At 38.2% G+C, this 23,337-nt stretch overlaps 2 protein-coding genes across 3 annotated transcripts; both read right to left on the reverse strand.

Annotated features, from left to right (window-relative positions):
• Window positions 1-31: 31 nt before the first annotated feature.
• Window positions 32-288, reverse strand: LOC121530220. The gene has a single exon (XM_041818906.1). The coding sequence runs from the start codon at window positions 243-245 to the stop codon at window positions 87-89; it is 159 nt and encodes a 52-aa protein (XP_041674840.1). The 5' UTR covers window positions 246-288; the 3' UTR covers window positions 32-86.
• An 11,094-nt stretch (window positions 289-11,382) lies between these two features.
• On the reverse strand, window positions 11,383-17,220 carry LOC108116810 (pyrokinin-1 receptor). Of its 2 annotated transcripts, none has more exons than XM_041818902.1 (9): window positions 16,953-17,220; window positions 15,803-15,877; window positions 14,512-14,754; window positions 13,765-13,930; window positions 13,552-13,684; window positions 12,708-12,906; window positions 12,435-12,649; window positions 12,199-12,312; window positions 11,383-12,045 (listed from the first exon to the last, which is right to left on the reverse strand). In XM_041818902.1, the coding sequence occupies exons 2-9, from the start codon at window positions 15,807-15,809 to the stop codon at window positions 11,440-11,442; spliced, it is 1,683 nt and encodes a 560-aa protein (XP_041674836.1). In that variant the 5' UTR covers window positions 15,810-15,877; window positions 16,953-17,220; the 3' UTR covers window positions 11,383-11,439. The 2 variants fall into 2 exon arrangements, with proteins under 2 accessions (XP_041674836.1, XP_041674835.1); XM_041818901.1 differs by having other exon boundaries at window positions 14,512-15,043.
• Between the last annotated feature and the right edge of the window lie 6,117 nt (window positions 17,221-23,337).

Here is a 23,337-nt window from a genome sequence, read left to right on the forward strand (position 1 = left end):
GACCCCCCACCTCCAACCAAATGCTATTATGTAATGCAACACAAAATTTTTATTTCCAATACATTTTTGAAGAGCTCTGTAAAGGTTTATCCTGTGGTAGCAGTGGTGGCTGAAGTGACCCATGGGCAAAGCGGTGACTGTAGCATGCAAGCGATGAGAAGGAAGGTGGCCTCAGTTGCCGGAGCGCTGAACAACATGAGCATGGCAACCACCAAGATGGCCATTAGGAAGAAGGAAGACTGCATTGTGATTTAAATGGTGTTTTACTCCGTTGAAACCAGAACTGCCTTTCCATCAGATCGAATTGCTATTTATACGTGATACATGTTGACGTATATATCACTAAAAAGAAATAGTCCAATAGTTTGCACAGACAGCAAATTTGCTTAGATGCTTCTGCTATTGAACATGTAAGTTAGCTTCTAAATATTTACTTTAAATATTATCGGAAAATCAGCCAATTTAAAATACAATGTGTAAGAGAGCACCTGTTTCGTTATTTGAGTATATTCAGACTTATCTAGACTTATTTATAAAGCATGCCTTCTTCTAAAGCGTTAAACATATATTGATCAAGCTCGTATTTTCTTTCCCTATTATTCTCAAATACCTCTAGTTACACGTGCGACTATTTGCAAAAGGTGATCATGCTGAAAACGAATCGAAAGCTGAACCATTTCTGACCATTTCGCTTTACTAGCTGCTGACAGTATGGAGTCAAACAGTTCACTCTTCTTACTCCTTTAATTTGTAAAGTTTTTATGCGATTACAGGTTACCAAAAATTAAAGCTTTTAAATGTCAATCTGTTAGAAATGAGTCATTATGTAAACTTACTGCTCGGATCAGCTAAAGGCAGGTGCAAGCACAATGGCTCACACGTTTTACACTTATTTGTTTAAAAGCCTATGAAGTAATCTATAATAAAACACAAACTTTTCAGGCTATTAGGCAAATATTATTGAATAAAACCCTAAGGCATAATTAGTTAATGGTTATCTATCATTGTACAAACTCGCTTCATCAGACTGCAAGCATTTGAAAGCAACCACAAATAATAGCAAAATTCCCCCAGTGTGGGCTACATATAATTTGGGAATCGTTCTGCAAGGCGACCTAGCAATATAGCAACCAAATAAATATGCACTTCTCTTTCCTGATGACCATCTTAGTGGTTGCCATGCTTATGGTGTTCATCACCATCAACCTCATCGGTTGCATGTTGCACAACGCGTTGTGTCCATGGCTTAACGCTCTCAGCACTGACAACCCGTCATAAATAAAATCAAATTTTGTTATTGCATTAATTAAAGAATTTCTGGAAAATAAGCAAAATGCTTTCTTGCTAAAGTAAAGTTGGTTAAATAATTTTCTATTTTTTTGGTCGAGGCCAACAAATTTGACATAATAACATTCTTAATAAAATACATATTTGTAAAAGGCACAAAATATCCTCACTCCCCGTTAGATATATTTTCTGACCAAAAACTAAAAACTTTCGAAATTCTTTTTGCCAAATTCCTAATAAAAATCACAATTCAAAGGAATATCTTTGCCTAAAATCGCAACGGCCTAAAGGACACCGCAGACAAAAGCAATTCAAAGGGGAACTCACAAGTCTTTCAATTATATTTTATGTGGATTTTTATGGTTTGTTTCTCGGCACGCGTACATGATTGGCTTCGATTGTAACTAAATCCGTTGATTGCCTGATTTTGGCCTTGAAGAGAAAACTCTGTCCATATTTATGTGTTTATTATCCGACACGAGGGAAACATTTTGGTGCATACTTTCTGGCTGGGCGGCCAATGAAATTGCGGAACCGGAAACAACTAACAACGAGCTAGTGTTTGTTTAATATCGTATCTGTGTCATTTTATAGATGGATTTTATATGACCCATTCGATATAGGGACGAAAGTGTTTATGCTATGTCGCCAGCGGAAGGACATTACAAACACTGTTTTTATTGACAAGATCTGACGTAAACAGGACACTTTCCGAAATTGTTTACGAGTGGAATTGATCAGTCTATGTAATCGATTAGGCTGGCTCTCTCGAAAGTCAATCAGAATCACTCAAATGACCCGTATCCAATACCAAAAATGATGACGAAATGCCATAGAGGCGGCCCTATGGGACTTCATAAATTTCGATTCGCCATCGCTGAGTTATCGCCAACATTCGCACAATAAATGACAATATTTTGCAATAGCCATGGCATTTCAAGTTGCGCCCCCCAAAAATCTGCTAACGCCATGACAACGATTTATCTTTATATGCGAGAATTTCGATTTGATTTCAGTCGTAAATTGGCCGGGTCAGCAACGATTTAAGGTTAAATATCAGTTTGCCGGAATCTTTAAGAACCATTTAGCAGCAACACGCCAAGGTCGCACACAATTGACTTGTCTGGGCCGACCAACTATTAATGCATTGTACGAGGTCCAATTGAGACAAGATAATGAACATCGAGCCGAATCAGAAGCAGACGGCCAACTTCTGGAACTGTAACAGCTGCAGGCGTCCAAATTGGCCATCCGACAGGAGTCAGTTACCAATGCAAGCCATCTCATTTGGCCTTTGTCTATGCCCCTGTGTGCCATAAAGTTTGCCCACGCCGCAACACTCACTCGCAAAAAAAATACAGTTGACAAAAAGAAGACTTACTTGCTCTTTCAAACTGTATTTTGTGGTTTTTAAAGATATATATTTTTTTATAAAAATCACAAAACCTTACAAAAAGCCATATTAATATTAAAAAAAAGATATTTAAATTTTACAAGAAATATTTCACGATTTTCACGGTGCCTGAATAGTTGGCCCAGGGCCAGGCAAACTTATTTGCCTCTTTCAACAGCAAAGGAGCGAAAGCGAGTCATTTGTAATCAAAATAAAGGCAACTTTAAATTTAACGTCTTGAATTTATACAAAGAGCTTTGTTAAAGGCTTTGTCACAATCGATTTAAATTTTAGATTTATTAAAAGCTGTTAAACTAATTTGTGTACTTTTCTATAATAAAAATATAATATTTGTGGCATAAACATTTATGTGCCCTAGACGAACGGAGAGCCAAAGCAGGAGCCTAAATAATTGAGATCGTGATTACCATTCATATGCACTCATATGCTGGTCAATAAAAAATAATTGCCCATCTCACGAAACACCATAAAATACTTAGAAGACAAAACAAAAAAGTTGGGGGAATGGGATGGGACATTCTCACGTTTAAGTGTTTACTTTCGCTATCTGGCATCTGAAATTGCAGTAGTATGTTATATTTTTACCAATTTGTTGCCGGGACGGCAAACCGCAAAACCTGTTGAAGCGTACTGCAATGGCTTAGGAATAAAGTAAATTAATTGGCGACCTGGCGAAATTACTTTATTAGCTGCTAATTGAATTGGCTGTCTCCTGAATGGCACTGAGGGAAATCAACTAGAATTTTCACCAACCCCGGTTGGGTATTCGGCATGATTAATATTGCAGCGGTGAGACAAGAAACAACCCACTTGAATGAATGGACTCGCAGACCTTGGAGCAAAATAAAAGACAAAAATGAAGGTCCTCGAAAGGCAGGACATACCCTCGTTTATGTTATATGAATAGAGGCTGCCTTTCCGGTCCGGTTCCTCCGCCCCAGCCATTAATCTCAATTTCCACGGCAAACATTCAATCAACCCAAAGGCGTGGAGCAAGCGGCCTTCGTAATTAAAGGCACATTAAGCGCTCGTTAAAATTAAAGTGCCACTTAAAGACCCGGTTGGAGAATATCTGCACACAGTTTCCATAGCTCCCTCCTCCTTCAGGGGGAAATTACAACACTTAATTGACTATGCAAATCGAGAAATATTGGTAATATTAAACGAAATTAAAGCTTAAAAACGATTAAATGGAGTAAAGAAACGATGGTAGGATATGAACTCGTTTTTTGCTAACACAAAATTGAACTTGAGTTTGTTAATTTTTGTCGTTAGCTGCATAAAACAGTCGACATTTAAGCTGTTTGTCTAGCTTTGACCTTAGATTTGTAACCGAAGTATAAAAAAAAATCATTGCAATCCTGTTGAAAGTTTAAAATACGAGGAAAGTCTCCTATTGTAAATATTCTGAAAATTGTTCAACGTTTTTGGTATTTTAGTAGTTATTTACAAAATCTCTTGACCGTAGTTAACTGATTTATGTTTGTATGCATACTAGGGGCCTGAGCATCGCCTGATGCCACTACTAACTCGTATCTGAATGATCCTTTTTGTGAAAAAGTGCTTAAAATTTATACTGGCTCGTCGTTGTGGCAGTAAATTTGTTGGTAAAGAAGTGCCATAAAAGCTTTTAATGGCGCGACTGTCTGTAATTAAAATCCCACACGCGCTGTCTCTCTCATTCTCCTTTTGCATGGCCATACGTGGCGTATACGTTATGTGAGTGAACTCTAAGCCAATGCGACTTTAAAATGCAGTTGAAGTGCTTTAATTAAATTGTTTATATATTTGTTCGGCCCCCTCTAAAATGTTGTCTTCTTTTTTTTGTGATAGTTTTTATTCAGAAGCTCGGAACATTGTCAGTGGCCGGAATATGACTCTTGATTTATGACCATTTGTTTTTAGCTTACCAAACATGGTCATAAATACACAAAAAATGCCAAAACAAATAGCAAATATTCGGTAACAAATGGCACTTGGAAAAATGCTGGCTCTCAGTTGATACAGTTTATGTTATGCAATTCGGAGGAAAAATCAAAGAGCCACAAAGTTAACAGTTAATTTAACTGCACTGCAATCATTGGGCAACTTGGTTTGTGGCCACGCTGCGTATACTTAATTTGCTGGTGGTAAATAATGGCAAAGTCATTCCATTTGAATTTCGTGATTTCGGAGAGCAATATCCGTTAACTGCAATACCATTCCCATCTTCCATCCGTTTTGCATTCACTTGTTTATGCCATGCGCCGAGCATTTGTCTTAGCCCGGCCTGAACCAAGTCCGACAGCCCGATAAGCTGCGTTTATTGGAAAAGTTTCGATGCCAACGGCTGGGGTGCGGCTTCGACACTTATTTGAATTTATATCCCAACAAATTGTGCGGCTTTTTCCAGCAGCGCTGGTTGCATTTTAATTAGATGCGAAGCGCACGGCCAGTTCTAATGCAATTAAAACTTATAATGTCACACTAAGTCAAAAACTCATTAAACTATTAAAATCAATTTATTGTTTATGGCTTTAATGAACGAGAAAACAATAAAATCCTTCCTCTTTAAGAACTACGATTATAAAGTACTTGTAACTAGAAATAATTCTTTTGAAAGCATCTCACTTTTTAAAGGTGATAAGTATTAAGCACATAAGTACCTTACCTTTTTAAAGGTCTTACCATTTATAATTACCCATTAAATAGCTTATAAAAATATATTTTTTTTCGAGTGATAAACAAACCGTCAGATTTACTGGCATAACAGCTAACAGCTTTGGACTGCCCACATTGTGACATCTTCTGGTCACGGCTGTCCGAGCTGGATGACAATTGTGGTGGGCGCTTCATTTACGCAAAATTCATTAACATTTACAATCGCTTCATTTTTAATGAACTGACAAATCTGTGCGGCTTCCCCGACCTCTCGCCAGGCCAAAAATAAATCGCCAAGCACACGCAAATTTCGTCGCGGTCACATAAATCTTTTTTTCCGAAAAAATATACTATACAGAAATGCCCCCTTGCGTATTTATATGCAAATTAAGATGTTTACAATATTCCCGATGGCTATACTTTGATCTGGGCCAAAAAATAAGACGCGATGCTCGAAGGCGTTTGCTACACGATGCCGGCAAACAATGAATCATAATTTTATTGACGAATGGGGTATTTGACTTTTGCGACGCCAGCGTCGAATGCGTTTCCCATTCCATGGAAAAAATGTTGAAAAACAAGCATTTAAATATAGCACTGCACATAACAACACAAATATTCTAGTTTATTTTCCAAGTGGAAATATAAATGCTCTTCAAAAATCAAACTAAAAAAACAAAATCTATATCAAGGTTTTAATGAGAATATATATATCAAAAGTGATAAAGTAATATCTCAAATCAAATGATTTCTAAAGCAGAAATTAAATTATTTTCTATTCCCATAACCTTTTGGAAAATAATATGATTCCACTCATATCATTCAGACCCAAAATTAATCTCTATTTATACCCTAGTTAGTCATAAATTTCTCAAAAAACTGCTAATCCATGCCATCTCATTAGCCCCATCATTCATTCGTTTGAAAATATTTCACTTAAATTTTTCCCAAACGAGCTAACCTAGCGTGTTAATGGCGCTTGCCGCTTTCGAATAAACGTTTCGCGGATTGACTCGACTTAACAACTTGTTTTCCGTGTCGGCGTAAATCAAATGCCACTTTGTTGCTCTGCCCCATGCCCCCGTTTGTGTGGGGAGGGAAAAGTCAATCAAAATATTATTGTATAGCGTACAAATGGAAACCGTCGACGAAGCCGTCACTCTTTGCTCTCACGCATACATTCACAGAACATCGTGTGATGTTGCAGCGAAGGGATAACAATGAGCAACAGAAGCAGCACCACCACCCATAAAGTACCACCCACCGCCCATTCACCCACCGATGTGCCATATAAATGAGCTGCAAGTGTGCTATGACCTGATGTTTTTCATGGCTTGTTTACAATTAATTAGGATTGTTATGCCGCCATTCGATTCAATAATTTCTTTGTGCTAGACGATTTTTTTTTAACAGCCAGTCATAAATTTGCGGTCTTGTTTTGGTAGCCAGCATTAAAATCCGGAATCCGACTGCATTTATGGCCCCACGTCATGGCCAAGTCTTTGCCTTTGATTTTCCATTTGATTCCTCCGTTTAATATCCTTTTAAGCTCTATAAGTTGAAGGCTTAAAATGGCTTGTTGATTTCAGTGATCTTAAATTCTGAGAAAAAGATGAAAGATTTAAATTACAAAAATTCCCTTTTCATCGATTTTTTGTTTAATCAATGGAATATTTATATAAATATAAGTCAGTAAACCAACTGAAATAGTCTTTGGTTCATGAAAGTTTACTTTGGCAAAAACTAAAATATGCTTTATTCCTCTATTTTCGTATTATTTCTATTATATTGCATTCATTGCTTGTTTAATTAGCCGAACTGATCAAGAAATGATTATCATATCAACTACTAAATATATGCAGGCTTTGGAGTAACCGGTTGCCGGCGAAATCATTCGGCGTTCTGATTAATATTTGGCAAAAAAAAATCATTGATGGCAGCCGGAGATAAACCAGAATCGTAGACTTGCCCTTGGCTTTTGCGGCGCGATTGGTCAATGGATTTGAGCCGAATTCTTCTTAGAATTCGATACCCGAATATTTTATATTTATGTAAGTCTGAGGCAAAAAATTAATCGTGCCATAATAAATGCATTGGCTGACAGTTTTTAGACCTTAAGTCCCTTGTTTATGTGTCATGCATCATAATTATGGCCACTGTCATCTATTTTTACCCCTCTCGAATTTGAACTTTTTGATTTGCCGGCAGGGTCGCACGCCTCAAAAAAAGTGTAAGGAATATATTAAATTCAAATAAAAAAGTGTATATATGAATAAGCTATAGCTTGTGCCATTTGATGAGCTGTTTTTGCCTTTTTGTTAAGAATTATTTACTTAACTCAAGAGTCTGCTGTTCAACATCGTAAGCTTTTAAGAATGTATTTTAACGAATGCCTGATTTTATCGGAAAACTAGTTTTGAAATCGATCCGTATTGATATTGTATAATTTTTGTTGCTCTGAATTGGGTTTTCAGGGAGTGGCTATAAATTTGTAAATGAAAGGGAGTTTATAAACGCAAATAAAATCATTTGTTATTGCTTAGGCATTGTTAAGGTATATTTATTGAATGAATTTTCTTCTAAAAATAATTTGTTTTATTTAATATGTATATTTGTTTTATCCATAATGCTGATTATATCATCCCCTTGGCAGCTTGATTCTCCAATTCATATAAATTTTCTTGGTTTCTATTTTTTCGGAAGAAGAAAAGTGTCTTAGCAATAAGGACGTTTGGGGGAAATAGACGAGTCAGCGATTGAATTGCAGTTTAGCTGGTACTTAGGCAATCCAACCATATTGAGCTCCTTCCTATCCCGTCAGATCCTATCAAATTCACTTTTATGAGTACACTCCCACAAGGAGTAACTACGTGCAAAATGAGCAAAACAATGCCATTTCCATCGCAGCGACAACACCCACAAGCCAAGAAATCAGATCCAGTTAGCCAGCGTTAAAGGATGAAAACGTTGGTTACGGATTGTACTGAGTAAATACACGAAGTTGAGGCAGACAGCCAAGGCGAAAAGTCAAACATATCACATCCTAGTCATATGCCAACATATCCTTAGCTGAATTCCCAAATGGAAGCATTAATCTGTACGTGCCAAGTGGATCCGCCAACACAGGCATCTTGTCTATATCAAGGGGATTCGATACAGGATGAACAAGGTCGGTATCAGTGAAGTGCCAAACGCACTGCCCGATATGTTTTGGAGTTCCACAAGCAAGTGGATTAGGGTGAACCTAAAAATAAACTTTTAGAGCCAATTAAATATTTCATATGTTGCATATATATTTGCTTTTAAGGTTTTAAGGGTTAGTTTGCACAAGCAAAGTTTTAAAAATATAATATATATTTTGTTTTAAGAAGTATCTTTGTTTTCACAGAAAAATAGGTTATTTAATTGAATCGATAACAACATATTTAAACTAAATTCTTTACATATTAATTTCTTAGATTAATAATTAAGACTCACCCTAGACAGATGGCGTGGTTTTTCAGTTGTTTCACTTGTTTGGACCTATTAAAGATACTCGTACATATGTACGTATATCCACGCACTCACTTAATTGCAACATGTGCGCCCGGCTTGGCTGGCAGGCTCCTAATTAATAGAGTGTTATGCAAAGCAATCAGTGGGGTTTAAGTGCTTGGGGCTCTCTCGATTTTGCAGCTTATAAATTCCATTCAATTTTTCCAATGATTCAGAGGGACGCGTAAATCGATGGCCGCGGAAAGTAGGCAACAGTATTTCACGGCTTAATTGCTTCGGCACGCCCACCTCACATATATGAGTATGTGTGTGTCAGGAGAGCATATAGAGCATATAGAGGCTTCACTATAGCTTAGTGAATCTGGCACATCGTCCATTTGAATTGCTAACATGGCTCATACATATAAATGAAATTGAGAGTTTATTGCACAGTCAGTGGGATCGGCTTGGCTTTATTTTGCTGTCCCATCGCCATTGCCTCTCCGCAGTATTGCTTATTTATTTCATATTTATGCGTTATGACGGTCGCAGTGCCTGAGTGCGGCACACACTGCGTATGCGTGATATGCGTGAACAAAGGCACATCGGGGGAATTTAAAATGTGGGCAGCAGAGAAAGGCTTTTTGGCCAAAAACGTACCCGTAAATTGAATGCTTCAATTGCTTTCAGACTACTATCCATCGAGACAAGTGATAGTAAATTTGCACAAAATGAAACCCACTCAAATTTATTGTGTGGCTGGCAAAATAATGGTTATCTACGAGTTTTTGTTTCTATCCATCCTTTTTTTTGTTGTGCGCATAAAAATGATGAAGTTCATCGAAACTATTTGACAGCCTTTGACTTTTATGTCGCATAAATGATGGTGGGCCATCCAATGGTTGGAAAAGGGTCCCGACCCAGACAAACAGACGCAGAAAGTCGTTTCGGTCGCCGGCCATAAAAAGTGGATCGGCTGGGCGTGTGTTACGGATTAGCATCTTGTATCTGGGAATTAGGGAGTTGACAATATTGTCTAAATATCACGAGAAGAACATTAAGCAAATTTGTCTGACTATCAATTTCGCAGACAAGAAATCGACCAGAGTAAACATTTAGTTCTGCTTTTTAAAATATCAATATTTATTAAGTTAAGGTATTAATATCGTAGTTCCGTTTTGTATAAATAATTGTAAAGAATTTTATACTTTACAATGTTCTGGAAATATTTTTATTTCACTTTAATCAATAAAAGGTTCTCCCCTATTCAAATGTATTCAAGTTTCTGTTAGGTTCACGTTTATTTAAAATGTTTCACGCTTTTATGATTTCTTCACTGATTCGATTTTAACTGAAGCATTTTAACAAGAATTTATATGTAACACTGATGTTTCATTGGTTTTATGTTTTTAGAAAACTATTCCAGCGTTTTACTGACTTTTTTTTTTTTCAGAGAATTTCTAGCAACGCAGTGCATGAAAATGGATAGAAGAAGTACAGAATGCAGATTTTGAAAGCATTCAAGGGAAGAGCAGCCAATTAGTGGTCTGTATTTTTTGGACCTAAGCCCTAAGCTAACGATATTTTATTGCATAAGCTCCTTTCTGCCAGTTAATTGTGAACTAAGCCCCAATTTGTGCTTACCTAAGTGCAACCGAAAATGAACATTAATTCTAAAAGTTTTTGGACAAATTAAGGAAAGTTTCAGTGGTTTCAGTTATTCATGGCAGGCCACATCTTGGCAACATATGCTTTTGCACTTTATGAATTAAAAGCCATTTATTTCTGGCTGCACATATGCAAAGTGTGCCCTGTTTGCTTGACTAATTGCATTACGCTGAAATTAAAACTAAACGCGCTGGGACACTCTCTTATGGCATGGTAATTAGTCACAAACACACTGTCACACCAGCTCTGCGGTTTCTAGTGAATATTGGCCAAATCGCGAGTTTTGGTTTTTAGCATCCATCGTCTAGACTCCAGACTGAAAAGCGAATTTGCGCGCCAGATAAGGATCTTAATGGCCCGGGATTTTGATGCAGTGCGATTCGGTCTATGACTGCGTTTCACTGAAAGTCATTAGGCAGTCGCCCGTTGAACTCTAGTCTCAGTAATCCCCCTTTAATATATGTCTTTTAAAATGATGTATGTATGTACGGAGTATCAAATACATAGATTATATTTTACAGCCTTCTAAGTAGTGATTAATGTCAAATTCAAAAAAAAATAATCTGCCAATTTCATGTTAATATAGCTATCTGACTGATAAAGTATTATGTATTGAATATTTTTAATAACTTTTATTTTTCAAATTTCATCAATAAAACGCCATTTAACATTTTTAACTGACAATAAACTACATATTTATTACGGTCCAACGCGATTCGATTACATTTATATATATGACTATAACTAGAATTCAAACTATAGCTTTGGGCTATATTATTGGCAAGGGCAACAAAGATAATTGACCCCAACTTGGAATATTTGTCTAAAGTAAAACACAAACAAGCTGGAGAGGCGCTTGCTGCTCATATCACAGTTGTGTGTGTGTGTGTGTGTGGGTGTGTAATGTCTGTAGGTGGCACTGGAATGGACTCCGGGACTCCCCCCTTAAACCCCCCTTAAAAGGCAGACCGCTCGCCTGAATCGTCGTTAGCCCCCGTCGCCCCTTTGCCTTGCGGTTTGTGGCTGCCTTTGCGTCTGGCACGCCAATTGAATTTGGCCCTGAGACCCTTGAGAGCGCTTGAGCTCTTCAGTGTTTTCACTTTCGCCTTGCGCACTTTGCCACTCGACTCGTCATTGCTCACGCCCCCCGTCCCTGCACTGCCCCCTGACACGCCCACCGCAACACTACCCACGCCCAGTGGGCGGGTGATGCGCGTCAGTTTGAGGCGTGACCGCGAGATGGCCAAGTCATCGGTGAGCTCATCAATGGAGCACATGGTCGGTTGTCGCTGCAATGGCTCTCCGGGAAATTGCAAATCCTCCTCTAGAAGGGAATGGGCATCGCCCACTGATGACAGCTGAGATATTTGCGTCTGGAGCGTGCGTCGCGGGTTATCGAAGTGGTCCACCCGGCTTCTATTCTGACCCTGCATCTGTGAGCTGTCCAAGGATACACGGTTCAATCGCACCGACTGACCTGCAGTCGTCCCATTGCCATTGGCACAGCCATTTAGTCCGGTGGTGGTCGTAGCCGTGGAAGTCATGGTGGTCCTAACGCTGTCCTGTGGGTGTAAGGATAATCAGAATGGGAAAGTGTTTTTGTCTTAAAAGAGATAATATTAGAAGAAATATTTAAAAGTCTTTGTTTAAGATTTGTATTCTAATGGTTAAATGTAGTATAGGGAATAAAAATTCGCACTTCTTAGTACACTTACCGTCGTATGCAACCGCAACGAACCCGTCTGATTACGTCTCAGAGCACTGTAGGTGTGGGGCAGCCCTCTTCCCTGATTCTTGCCACCCAAACCAAAGTGTCTAGCCAAGGTTACCTAAAAGAGTTTTAAGGAAGTTTAAAAAACCGTACAAAAACATAATAACCATTCTTAAGACTAAGATCTTAAGCCTTAAATAGAGACAAAGAAATTAATTTTTAGTGGGAAAAAAAACTCACCTTGAATGCCTCACGAAACTTGTGGCTCATGATGTTGTAGAGCAGCGGGTTTATACACGTTGAAAGGAAATAGAGAACGCCGGACGTGTAGTCAAGGATGCTGAACACGTCGTTGAACCATTGGGACTCAATGCCCGAGGAGGAGCCATAGACCGCCATCAGGCGCTGGGCGTGAAAGGGAGCCCAGCAGATGAAGAATGCCACGGCCACAGCCACTGGGAAATGTGTGTGATGCAACCATGAGTTATTTCGGATATTTCATATCCTGCTTACCCAGCATCCGGATGACCCGAGTTTGAGCGCTTATCCCACGGTTCACATCGTAACATCGCCTGGGAAGTGCCTGCAGGAGTCGACTCCTCTTCAGCTTCACCCCTATAAGGACGTAGAGCACGCAGATGGCCGTCATGGGTCCGCCGAAGAACAGGAAGCCCGACACAGCAAACACATGGGCAAAAAAGTCGTTTTTCATCTGCAGTAGACATTTCACAAAATAAAAATATGTGAGTACGTATAACCATAACCGAGTGAAGCGATATGGTTTTGGCTTACAGCCACAGCCGGAAGGCCAAGGCTGTAAATTTGATTACCCTGAATTGAGTCAGCCATCATAAAAGATTGTCACTGATTGATCAAAACGGTGGTTGTAAATTTATAAAACTCAAGTTGATTCTAGGGGAAAACTCTTGGGAAATCCTAAATGCTTTAAAGTTAAACTTTTTATTTAAGCCTGCATTGTTTAACTCATCTTTAAAGTTTCACATTGCCTGATGTCAGTAACTTAATCTGTGAAATTTTCAACAACAATAATAGTAAAGCTGATGAAAGTTATGTGCAGAATTTGACTAGAAGCATTTACATAACTAAAAGAAAATAAACCATAATTGCATTGATTCATTGAGGTGATTAGCTTAACTTTATGGTATAAGGTTAGCAAATTAAGTCGAATTTTTACTTTACTTTATTCAGTAGATGCATATCTCTCTCTAATCACAGATGTTTCAACAGTATAACTTATTTGGCCAACACCTAATGCCTCAAAGGGTCAGTAACTCAATTACCCAGGTTGCTTCGTAACTGGGCGAGCGATTAAAGGCCACCCATCAATCATACGCACCGTACACGATGATCCCATGCCCTGCATCACCACGGAGAACTGGATGGCTTGTGGCAGGGCCAGTAGAAGGGCGGCTATCCAGATGGCAAATATGAACTTTACGGCCCGTGACAACTTGGACATCGTGTGCTGCCTGTATCGAAAGCATAACCAATTAGCCAAAGTTTCGGGAGAAATTGAAAATGGGTCAGTGGGGGGATGATGTTTCCTCACCTGAACGGATGACAAATGGCAATATATCGTTCCACGGTAAAAGCTGTGATAGTCAGGACAGTCGCATTGGCAGCCGTTTCCGAGAGAACACTCTCCAATATGCAAATGCTGTCGCTGAAGGGATAATTGTCCGGATGCCAGAGATTGTACAAGTCCTGGGGCATTCCTTAAGAAGATAAACCAAAATAATTCCAGGAATTTATGAATAATTCAAGAAAAAATGTGCGCATAAATATTTAGAAAGCTTCTTTGTAATGGTTTAAGCTTGTAAACATTAACCATAACAAAGAAGCTTTCTAAATATTTATGCGCAAATTTTTAAGAAATGTTTATAAAGAAAATCTAAAGCTCTTTAAGAATGTTTTGTTAATTATTTTAAATACTAACAAGCTTCAGGCTATATATGGCATTCAGTTTTCTGATAAAGAAACTACATTTAAGTTTATAAGAATAGCATTTAATTTAAAACAGAGTTAGTTATTATATTATTAATTATATATTCAATGATAATTGTATTTCTTCTCTATTAAAAATATATCCAAAATTCAAAAAGGAAACCTGATAAGCATCAAAATACGTATCGATTTGACCATCTGCTGAATACCACATTCCACTTTCTAGTTTAGCATCAACATAATTTCGAAATTAATATTTAATATGTTTCAGTTTTTATTTAGATATTTTCGATATTAAACTGATTAAACGTGTTAAGCCAGAAACATGAAAATCCTATCAATTTCTACTCACCTGAGCATAACAAGATCATATCCGATATGGCCAAGTTAAAAAGGTAGAAGTTGGTGGCCGTGTGCATGAAGTTGTTCCGCGAAATGACGATGCAGGTGATGAGGTTGCCTAGAACACCGGCGATAAAGATGAGGGCATAGCCCACGCTGAGGGTGGCCAGCAGAGAAAGTGGGGTCATCGGGGTCACAGTGGGTAGCAGTTCCTCCGTTTCCAGACCCTGCAGCAAGCTGGTCAGGTTATCCGCTGAGATGTTCAGCACTTGGGTCAGATTCAAAAGGAATTTCTCATTGTGAAACAGTTGCAGATCGGTTGCCAGGAGACCGGAACTGTTACTGGGCAGCATTTTGACTGCCATGTATGGGGCACTGTGTGTGTTGTGTTGTTGTGTTTTGAGTGTGTGTGTGCACTATTAATTTCGAATTTCTTTGAGTATTTCAAAGTCCCGTCTTATGTATTCCGAATAATGCTTTCATAATGCCCCTTACGGGGGCTCATCAATTTCGACTTAGGCCAGTGCCACTCCACTTACAATCTGTTGTCATGAGTGTAGGATTAAAAATTGTGTAGGGATGTGAGCTATGGGATGGACCTTATTTACAAATGTTCTATAAACTCATTTTTACTAGAAACAAAATGGCTGCATAATAAAATTTGAAATTTATTCAAAGAGTTTTTAACTGATTGTAATAAAAAAAGAATTTGCATAGTTTTCTGCAGACCAGCAATCGACATGGAATATAAATGTTTACATTTTCTTGACAATTCTATTGTTTGTTTATATCCTAAAAATAAGTGGTTCCAGTTTTATAAAATGCTTTCAAATAGTCTGCTTAAATTCAACTTTTTATTTTACTTATATTAAAGAGTCTGCTTTTGAATAAAATTGGTTTAATTAGGCTGCAGTAAAAGTTATTCTTTAGGAGTTACTGGGATAAAATATCTGATGTTTATTTACCAAAAGTCAAGTAAATTTATTTAAGCTGCTGATATTTCGCCATTAAAGTGTGCATTTCAAAATGTTCCAAAAATATACAATAAAAAATAGTTATAGCTCAATAGGAATTTGAAAATAATTCGCCATTTAAAAGCAATTAGTTATATTTTTATATAATATATAACCTGCTAAATGAATGTTTAAGTGACTAATTTACTTAGAGTTCAGCCTAGTTTAATAAATTTGCATGAGTAATGGGCACCATTTAAGTTTTGAACTTGAACTTTGCCCAACTTTTCAGCTTGTTAAGGTCCACCCCAGAGTATGTGTCTCAAAGTATGTTCGTGTCCTGTTTACCTGGCATCCTGAGAAACTGGCAGGCGGCAGTCAGTCGTGTCCTAGGCAAAAGACCAGGCACAGGGCAAAAGGAGGCTGAAAATTAATTTGAATTGCTAAGTGGCATTTAGTCAAAATATTTGTGTACAGTGAATTTAAGGATGTTACGACAAGGCTAAGGAAACATCTCTCCTCCCCTCAAAGACAACACCTGGTGGCAAACAAATTAAACGCGCCCGAAACTCAAGGTACAGTCTGGAGGGGCAGATGATAAAGAATATCCCAATGGACACCGGGTGACTTAATAATATTAACTTAGTTTTATTCCACTTGAGAAGATGAGTTTGTGTGTGTGTGTGATTGTTTTTGCGGCTGTTTTATTCACATTGTGACTATATTTCGTTGTTGTTGTTTTTCGCTGACCGCTGCTGACCGTTTTTGGCCGTTTTCATTATCATTATCATAAAAAAGTTTCTACAATATATGCACGGCCAAAGAATGCTGTCGAATTTGGTTTTATTATATTGTATATTCAATCAAACTGGTTTTCATTTTTATCATTTTTTCTGTTTTCGTTTCGGTTTCCAATGTGTCTGATGTCCGATGATCGACCATATAGCATCCCACCGATAATTATGCACCCGCCCATGCCCATAAAGTGTTAGTTTTGTATTTGGTTTATTATTATTTTCCATTTTTTGCCAAATCGCTTTGCATATGGCTTAATAAACTATTATAGATTCTGCACCATTAGTGTTTCGGGTCAATGGATTCCACTGGCAATCTGGAGATCTTGAGGCCCCGATAATGCCATATTTATTTCCAACTTGTTTACAACTTTGTTTCAGCGCTCCTGTTTAAGGGGGCTTTTCATTCCGCCTAATGGCAATTAATTATCTTTTTTTTTCGACTCTCTGCTTGTGCATTTAAAACACGTTTAATTTAAATTTATCAAACGATGCCTGCCACATTTTACGGAATGCATTTATTTTTTATGACTTTGAACTGTTTTGATTTTGTCACTTTATTTTGTATTCTCATTTGCGAGCACATTGCACTTTATACTAAACAAACTCTCTCAGCCCCTCTCCTGTCTTTCACTCACTTTCCCTGGTATTTTGTTGTTTATTTTTGGTAATATTTTATTACATTTTAGCTAATCAGTTTTTACCATGTGCTAAACGCTGATTAATGACCACGAGACGCTGGGCTTAATTTCAAACACGCACACCAACACTCACAATTAATGGTTTTAACTATTTGCGTATGGCACTGATTAATTCTGGTACGCAAAATGATTCTCCGAACCGAAAAATTATGACTTGAGGGGCACGCGTAAATTGATGGTTTTCCCGTTTTCTCGTTTTTACTTCGCCGTTCGGAAGATAACCGAAAAAATACTCAAATCCCAAAGAAATAATCTCGAGAGCGACGACGACGGCGGCTACAGCAACGGGCCGCAGCATCCGATTGACTGGGATTTTGGCCAAAAAAATCTTGGCAACAAAGGCCGTTCGGGCCATTGTCGTTAACAGCGACGCAACAGAGACGTCGACAGCGAACGGCAACTACCGGTTGCTTTTTTCGGACTCTCTGCGACGGCGCTTTCGGGTCTGTTCAGTCTTATATGAAGGGTTCCCCCGGCCAAGGGGTAATAAAAATGCAAATAATACTGTAGGACCATGCACTTTATCTTATTTAGTGGCGTATTAATTTGGCTAGGGCGGCAAATTGTTTGATTATTATGTTAACAGTGCCAAAGGACAATGCAAATGGTGACCTTGACGTCCACTTAAACTGTTCAAGTCAATCCACAAACACAATTAATTTGAGTCAAGGCGAAAAGAGGGGGAAAGGTGAAGTGGCCACTCAAGGAATAATAACAGAAATTTATAAAAATTAACTCAGTTTCCGCTGGCAATTGTGAATGGCCATCTCCGTTCTGTATATAAGGGAAGGAAAAAGTATTTAAGTTATGGTTACCTTTAAAAAACTGAAGAAAACTTTAGAGCAAATTATATATTCAATTTTGCCAACTCATTTTACACATTTTTATCTAATCCCTTGACTTATTTCCTGGAACATCAATATAGCCCGTAAACAACAAATTTTATTGCATTTTTCTGTATATAGTGTCTTTGTTCCTGGAACATCCACCAACAAGGACAACTAAATTGCTTAAAATTAATTTGTGAAACCACTTTGTGCGCCGTTGAGCCCCAGCTATCGGGCCACGAAATTGGACATGATGCCGTGGTTTTATGATCAGTCAAAGGGAGATTTTATTAGTCGCCCGGGGCCCAACTTTTATGACCATGTGCTGGCAAATCTATCAGAGCTTTGCGGCTCATAAAATGTATACCAGTATTTTCCTATCCCAGCGGCTAGTGCGATATTAAGAGCCAACAAATGTTGCCGTATCCATTTGTATGCGATGTGTTATATGAGGGACATAGAAAATCGAATTGGCGAGGCAAACAAATCAAATGCCATTGCATGCATTCAATTTCTCAATTTTTATGCAAATAATACGAAACAATTTTTTGGCACTTAATCAAAACAAAGTCCTAAACAAACAGTGTAAGTTCAAAGGAGAGGGAGGCCCTACGTTCGCCTTTTTTTGTCAAGGGGCCCTTCTCCATTTCCATCTTAATCTCTTGAACGAGTGTCTCATGAAGCTCAAAGGTTGGGAAAATTCGCAGCACGTGCTGCACAAGGCATTCCCAGTCAAAACTTTGGCTGCCAATTGTTGACGAAAGCCCTGCAAGAAGAAAAATAAAGATCCAAGGGAGTTGGGGAAAATTGGGGGAAAGATTTTCCGTTTGCTTTGCTCTCTATGAACATTGGGCATGACATCAGAGACATCGGGGCTTCTTGTTTGGCATTTTGAAGTTTTTGCCTTTTGCCCAACAGGACTCTGTCATCGGGCGATGGCGGCATCTTCGTCAGCATTTTAGTTGAATTTTTGTGCAAGTTTCCAATTCATTTAGTTTTATTGCACGCAGAAAGGGCAAGCCGAAAGTCATTTGCAGTTCGACCAACCCGTTGCCACTTTCCCTAACTTTTACCTAAGTACTGGCAATATTATATTAGAGTTGGGGCTTTATACTAAATAAAATATGAAAGCCGTCTGGCGGGACAAGATAGTGAACATGAGCTCAAAAGCTTCAAATATATTTTAAATAAACTCATTTATTATTCTGCGGCTTTAGGATATATATAAGATGTTATTAAAAAATACTTTACTTATAATTTCATTTAATATAATTTTAATTTAGTTTAATCTTTTACATTTTTCTATGTTGTTTTCATTTACATGTTTCTTAATTTAACTTAACAGTCGCCTTTTTTAGTTCGATCGTAATACATACTCTGGTAAAAAATGATATCGAAAATAAGCCAAAGTCATTTGATATTTTATTACTTATAGCTTCATGATTTTATGTTTATTTTTATGCTAACTGAATGAGTGCAGACATCAATCAGTGCCCTCAGTAAATCTATGACTAATCCTCTGACGATTTGATTTTAGTACTTTGCATTATAAACTCACTCTTTTCAGATTTCAGTAAATATTTTTCTTAGCTTTAAGAATATCATAATAAGAGTATTAAAATTTCGCCAAGCTTCAGCTTACCTTGTTTAGCGGCACCAATTTATTGAACTATATCACGCGCTCAACAAGTCGTTGACAAAATTTCAGAGCTCGTGGCTAATTGTGACCTTTGATTGGCCAAATGGAGTTAAACTTCCACATGCACTGCAAAGCCTTTCAAATAATTGAATTCCCAACGGAAACCCTAAAAAAAAAAATAATGAAGAGGTGTGCGTGTTGGCTGGGGTTCATTTGGTTAAAAGCCCGGCAATTGCCCTCATCGGCATGCCAATGCCAGCCAAGATGCCCAATTTCCCAACATGAATGTACCGCACTTCCCATAAACCTTGGCCAACGGGTTGTATGAGTAATGCGAGTTGAGCTGAAAGCGTGGGCTTCTCAGCTCTCAGTATAAACTACTCGTTTATAGTATGTAAAGGGATACTTTCGTTCTGGGCCATAGTTCAATGTTCTTGGCTTCTTGAAACCACAAAGGCCAAGGACTTCTGCATTTAGTTTAATTGCACTTAATTAGCCCCATTCTAAAATAACATGACGCATTTAAAAGCGCTTAAAGCGGCATTTGCAGCGTCCTCATTTCGGCATCGTTCATCAACGACAGTTCTCGACAGACTAATCAGTGGCTCTGGTTGTGGCCAGGACATAATCATTGTCCTTTTACCCAATTGCAGTCGTAAATCAAGACCAGATGAAGAAGAACATGGACCAACTGCTGGGCTCTCAAAGCTGCGGTCGACCCTTTTCGATTAGGATCTGGAAGTTCCTTTGTCTCTACCTCTGCGGGTGTTCTACATGTGTGTGGCAGAAGGCATTATGCTAATCAGCATCATCTACTGGCCAATTGAATCATTCGGAATCACAGACAAACATAAACACACACAGAGGCATATTAACTGCCCGGCTAACATGGCGTATACGTAATTTGTAAAGGTCAGTTGTGGTAGCACTAATATTGATTGTCCTTACGCATTCATTATTTACGCCACAGCTCATGAATTAATTCAGGGAATCGACTTTCACATTGTGGACAGTGATTATTTGGGGCAACATTAATTTAACGCGCGTTTAATCGTATTTACGCCGGATCAAAGTGTGTGGAAACGTGAAATCTGTTGGCGATGTGATTGGTGCACAGGAAGAAAAAGTAATTCAGTTTGATTCGATGAAAATATGTAGTTAAAGGCAGGGAAAGTAAGAAACTTCTATGACTAACAGAAGATGAATAATTAACTGAGACTCAGTAAAATATAAAGATAAAAATCTTTAATTTTCGCGTATCTCTTTGAACCTTTAATGTCCAAGTTAGAGATACAGAAAACCCAAATTCGTGCGGTTAAATTTTGATTGTGGCTACTCGTGTAAGAAGAATTACGACATAAAATCTTTGCCGGCACGCGCTGGCATTTCCTTAATATCCAAGGGCTCCTTAGCGAGCCCCGAAAACCCAGATTGTGGTCACGCTCCAGCAACTGTGCATATTTACCGCGACCAGAGAACCATGCCAAATTGTACTGAAAACTCTTGAGTGAATCAGCGCCTTTCCCACCCACAAAATAAATATCTTTAAGACCAGAACAACATGCCGCCTCAATTGAATGCCAGAGCCCAAGGCGTAACCTGAAACCAGAAGGGAGGAGAATAATGAAAACAAATCCACAAATCTGCGGACAAGGGCCGACATTAATATGCGGTTTTCCTGGACTGAAGGGTAAGAAGGGGAAATCAAGCCTCATGTCCTGCAAAACAAACACATTTATTAACCAAGTTTATGATGTACAAACGGCTTTGATTTCTCGTTTACTTCGCTTGCTCTAAGGTCAATAGAGAGAAACAATTGAGACAGGCGGGCCTTTTGGCTAATAAATATTAAAAGTAAGTACTAGTGCCTTTGGGCCATTTGCAATTTCAATTAGCCGCGCACAATTTGCCATTCAATTGGATCGACTGCCGCTTATGGCCACGTTCTATAACCGGCTGCCGGTGACATTACTCATCCGACAAGTAAGACATAAATCAAGGGGAAGGAGGCGGGTGCACAAGACCGAGTCAAGGTGAAGTGCATGAATTTATGAATGAAATTAAGACCAAATGTTTGCGTACCTCCATACAAAGGAGAAGAGCGCCAAACGCTTTTAGAGAGCCAAAAGGCCAAAAGAACTGCTGTTAGTTAACATTTGGCTAACAGAAGCCGTCGACAAGTGCTTCGATTGCCGCAAGGCAACTCAGTCTGTCACCGACTTTCCTCCACTTCGGATGTGTGTGAGCTTAGATAAATTCATCACCAAAAACATATATTCCTACCAAAAATATCCGTTAAAGTGATTAAAATTTAAAAAAATATATATTTGAAAAGTGCTTAACAAAGGAAAATATTTAAAATATATTCCAAATATATAAAGTGTTTTAAAATTATTCAATATATCAAATAAATTAATTAGAATTTAACCCTAAAAAATCCTCCAGCAATTTGCAACTAATTAAATATGCATCAAAGAGTCCGCAACAAAGTGCAAAACTAATTTTCCGTTCGTTGATTCCGTTTTACCAAAAGCAAAAGGGTTAAGAAATCCCACGCGGAAGTCCTGATACGTCTCATAGCAAAACAACAAAAAAAATACAAAAATAAAAAGGATACACTCACCTTGTGAGACAGAGAAACGGAATAAAAGGATACGACTTGACTACAAAGAAGGATACAATATACAATACGCGGAGCAAAAGCAAATACGCTTTTGTTATTTAATCTAGCCTTGGTAAGAATCAACATGTCGATGCGCCATTTACTCAGGACTCAATTTTGTTGCTTCTCAGAATTTGAAAAACTCAATTTTTCTGACTTTTTGCTTACCTTTGGCAGCCGCAAAGTTTAATTGAAAAACGTTAAGGCAGCCTGGGCCACCTGGGCAATGCAGCTAGATTGCGGTTTAAACTTGGCATCCAACTGAAATTGAATTTCAAAACCCTAATATGGTCCGCGTGGCATTGCTTTGGCTGATTGGATTGTATAATTGCGATCGAAGACTAACATTTGTACACAGTCTGAGAGTCAGGTGGACACCAAGCTCTTGGTTTCTGCCCAATCATATCTAAATCAACTTTCACACCTCACCTGGCAATTCAATTATTTTTCCAATTAGTTTGCGTCAATAAGATTTCATGGTGTGGCTGACCTCTCGAGATTCGTGGTGGGCCCTACGTGTGCGTAGCATACTTTTTAGGGTTTTTTTTAAACACCTCTTTGCTAGTTTTTTCTCTTTTGTAGGAAAAACGCTTAACTTACCGGAAACATAATTAATTAGACACATCAACCGAAAATCTGGCTCAAAGCCAATAATCCAACTTGGCATTAACAGTGACTTGGTGTTCCCCTACTTTGACTTTGGCCTTTTGACTTCTAACCCCAGAAATGTGGTGATTTTTGGCAGCAAGGGAAACTCACATTGAAAACATGTTGGCAGCATAATGAGTGAAATATTACCCCACCATGTACGTTTTTTTTCTTGGGGCATCTTTAAAGCCCCACATGTGTGTGTGCTGGGATCCCTAATGGAACCTAAATGACAGTCGAAGGTGGCAAAAGTTGCCCTTTTTCCCAGACCACGAAAAACTTTCCCACCCAAGCAATCAGGTTTCGTTTCACTCAACACTGCTAAGACCAAGCAAATAGAAAAACTTTTTCATCTACACAACTATATTTGTATTGATTGCCAGCAATCTGTATTGCCAAGGCTTAAGATGTTTACTATTAATAGAGCCAAGTGGCAAGTGACATGTGGTATACAGAGAAAGAATATGTCATATAAAATTATATTTAAATTACATTACAAAGTTGTTTTATTGAAAACGAGTATAGCTCTATTAGTTTCCATGACATATGGTTTGAAATTTGAAATACAAATAACAAAGTGCAGATTAATATAAAAAAGTGTAAAAAAGTGAA

Source organism: Drosophila eugracilis, unplaced genomic scaffold, assembly GCF_018153835.1.
Source record: "Drosophila eugracilis isolate 14026-0451.02 unplaced genomic scaffold, ASM1815383v1 contig_415, whole genome shotgun sequence".
In the NCBI taxonomy this organism is placed as follows: domain Eukaryota; kingdom Metazoa; phylum Arthropoda; class Insecta; order Diptera; family Drosophilidae; genus Drosophila; species Drosophila eugracilis.